Source organism: Lactuca virosa, chromosome 5, assembly GCF_052849685.1.
Source record: "Lactuca virosa cultivar CGN04683 chromosome 5, Lactuca_virosa_CGN04683_v6, whole genome shotgun sequence".
Classification (NCBI taxonomy): domain Eukaryota; kingdom Viridiplantae; phylum Streptophyta; class Magnoliopsida; order Asterales; family Asteraceae; genus Lactuca; species Lactuca virosa.
Window position 1 is genome coordinate 377,308,076 of NC_136430.1, and position 2,645 is coordinate 377,310,720.

At 36.0% G+C, this 2,645-nt stretch overlaps 1 protein-coding gene across 1 annotated transcript; it reads right to left on the reverse strand.

The window, feature by feature from the left end:
• Positions 1–333: 333 nt before the first annotated feature.
• LOC145111227 (heat stress transcription factor A-7a-like) lies at positions 334–2,181 on the reverse strand. Its single transcript, XM_079047521.1, has 2 exons — positions 1,548–2,181; positions 334–1,304 (listed from the first exon to the last, which is right to left on the reverse strand). Exons 1-2 carry the CDS (start codon positions 1,980–1,982, stop codon positions 603–605), a joined length of 1,137 nt encoding a protein of 378 aa, XP_078903647.1. The 5' UTR covers positions 1,983–2,181; the 3' UTR covers positions 334–602.
• Between the last annotated feature and the right edge of the window lie 464 nt (positions 2,182–2,645).

Genomic DNA, 2,645 nt, shown 5'->3' on the forward strand with positions numbered 1-2,645 from the left:
TCTTTAAAGCATCCATAATAAAGAAATTTTTAATAAAAAAAACTCATTACATACCAACAATAAAAAATAATAAAAAGTCTTTTAATTTCCCACAATAAAAGAACAATAAAAAAGCTTTTTTCAGTTTGATTATTTTAATTTCATTTGTATAGATAGATTACTTTTATTTTATTTTAAAAAAGTCCATCCAATATCCAATAGCTTAAGCTTTTTCCCAGAAAAAGCTCACCCCCTTTTTTTTTTTTTTCATTCTTGAAGAACTTTGATTAGGCTTTTTTTAATTCTTGAAGAACTTTTTGGTTTGAAAAGAAATTTTAGCTTGAAAAAGGCTCATGCCACAAACAAAACCTCCATTACAACGTGCCTTTACAATTGCATACTTCCTTTCGTTCTGCATCATTTCGACAAAGAACAAGTAAACTACACATCAAAACTCCTTTATAACACTTTATTATTTCTACAAGATCCTAAAACACAACCAAAAAAAAAAAAGAACCCAAAAAATATGTACCCATTTGTTTCTTCATCTACCCCTACCATTGCTTCCCGAACATGCTGTGAGATTGATCGCCAGTATGTCAAAAAGAATCAGCTCATAAATGTTATACCAACGGATCAGATTTCGGGATCAATTCTTCCCATTCTTGGAGATAAGTTTCCGATTGTTCCTTACCTGATTCATCTCCAAATATCAATTCATCCTCCATTAGTTTCTCCCACAATATGAAGTTCTCAGAATCTGTACAATTCATTCCAGACTTCTGATCACTAGTCTTTTGATCTTGAAACGTCGCTGATTCATCAGAAGACAACACAGTGTGCATGTCAGGTTCAATCATATTCCATACTTCTTGAACTCGGTCGAGTTCTTCGGAGCTTAACATGTTCTCAAGCTTTCGTTTTTTGCACATTTCAACACTACCCAGTTCTTGTTTTTGCACGGGATGCTGCAAAAGCTGAACAAAAATCGGATTTCTGAAGGCTTTCGACATGAAAACTAACAACTGTTGTTGCTTGAACTCCATTCTTTGCATACGTTCTTGGACCATCTGTAAATGCTTCTCGGTGGTCTCTTGTTGCTGTTTCATCTTCAAGATTTCTTGTCTGAGTGCTGTTCTATCTTTTCTCAAAATTTTGAGCTCGGATTCGATTGTTGAATTCGTTTGGGGTTCGAGTTCGGCTTGTTTTTGTATGATTTGTGTCTGATTTGTCCTCCTTTTGATGTCTCTCAACAAATGCTTCTTACCCTTTTGGAATAACTCGTTTGCAAACTCCCATCTGTCTGGGTCGATTTTCTTGAACCTCTATAACATTTGAGCAATAATCAAGTCAAAATATGTCGAGTTTGACTTCAATTCAAGCAACATCCAGAGTCAAGATTGCAAAGTTAACTTCATAAATTTCGAAAATTGAGGTTTAAACACTAAACCCTTCAATATGTTTTGTTTTGTTGTTTTTAAGCTGACCAAAGGTCAAACTTATTGGCACCAAGTGTCGAAAAATGCAAAAAAGAGGAACAAGATGAAGAAGGAACAAGGATTACTTACATAAGTGTTGAGTTGACGAACAAAGCTAGAGAAATTATTGTGTTTGAATCTTCGTGGCAAAAGATCGGTGGAGAACTTATGAGGATCCCAAAGAATGAAGCTTTTTTTGGAATCACTCCATGATATGATCGAATCTGTTCTTGGGTCATCCACCATTTCAAATGTCTTCTTCAGAAACGGCGGTGGTCCGCCGTCTCTCAGCCCTTCAATCGGCTTCGCGACCCACACCGGAGATTTCGACAGACACCCACCACCAAGAAAATCATCTTGATCATCATAAACCGACATGGGCTCCTCTTTGATTTTCAGTTTACCTTCTGAAAAATCTCCACCAAAACCCACCATGGGTTCTTCTTTGATTTTCAAGAAATCTTGACCACCACCACCGTCGCCGGTGTCCATTTCAACCTGTATGGTTTCTTTACCTCCTTCCATGAGTATACACAGAAACAGTGTGTGTGTGTGTGTTTTGGAGCAAAATGATGGATTTCTATTTTGTTATGGGTGGGTGTGATTGTTGGTATAAGAAGGATGGTTGCCGGTGGTTAGAGGTGGTGAGGGAGAAAGGAGACTGAGAGAGAGGTGTCGAAAGGCTCATGGAGGTGTTGCCATTTGTATAGTGTAAATTTGAGACATGTATGTGTTGCTTGGACCTACTTAATCCATGTCCCCTTCACTTTTTGTATGATATACACTTTAGGCCCCTCATAAATTCAAGAAGATAATGACATGTTTTGGAACAGTGGATGAAATTTTCTAATATTCATTTTCTTAGATCAACTTACAAATAAAATTTCTCATTGGATAACACTATAAACACATAGCACATGTTATCATGTTTTGGAAGATTGGACGTAATTTTCTAGACTCTATATAATAACTTTTTAATTAGCTTATAAAATAAAATTTCTAAGAATTTATTATTTATATCTCCAGTTAAGAACGATATAACACATGTTATTACAAGCCTGGCTAGTTGAACTTCCTTCTCTCAACTATTTTTGTTAAACTTATACAGAAATCCAAACAAATTTAGTACGAGTAAACTCACTTCCGGGTAGGTCTCGAGCCTGGATGGAACCAAAGGATACCAGATTT

Excerpts from the sequence above, each read along its gene's own strand:
- LOC145111227 (XM_079047521.1), bottom strand. The coding sequence starts at position 1,982 with ATGGAAGGAGGTAAAGAAACCATACAGGTTGAAATGGACACCGGCGAC. Across the intron at positions 1,305-1,547 it reads TTCGTCAACTCAACACTTAT|AGGTTCAAGAAAATCGACCC; the intron begins GTAAGTAATCCT and ends CAAATGTTATAG.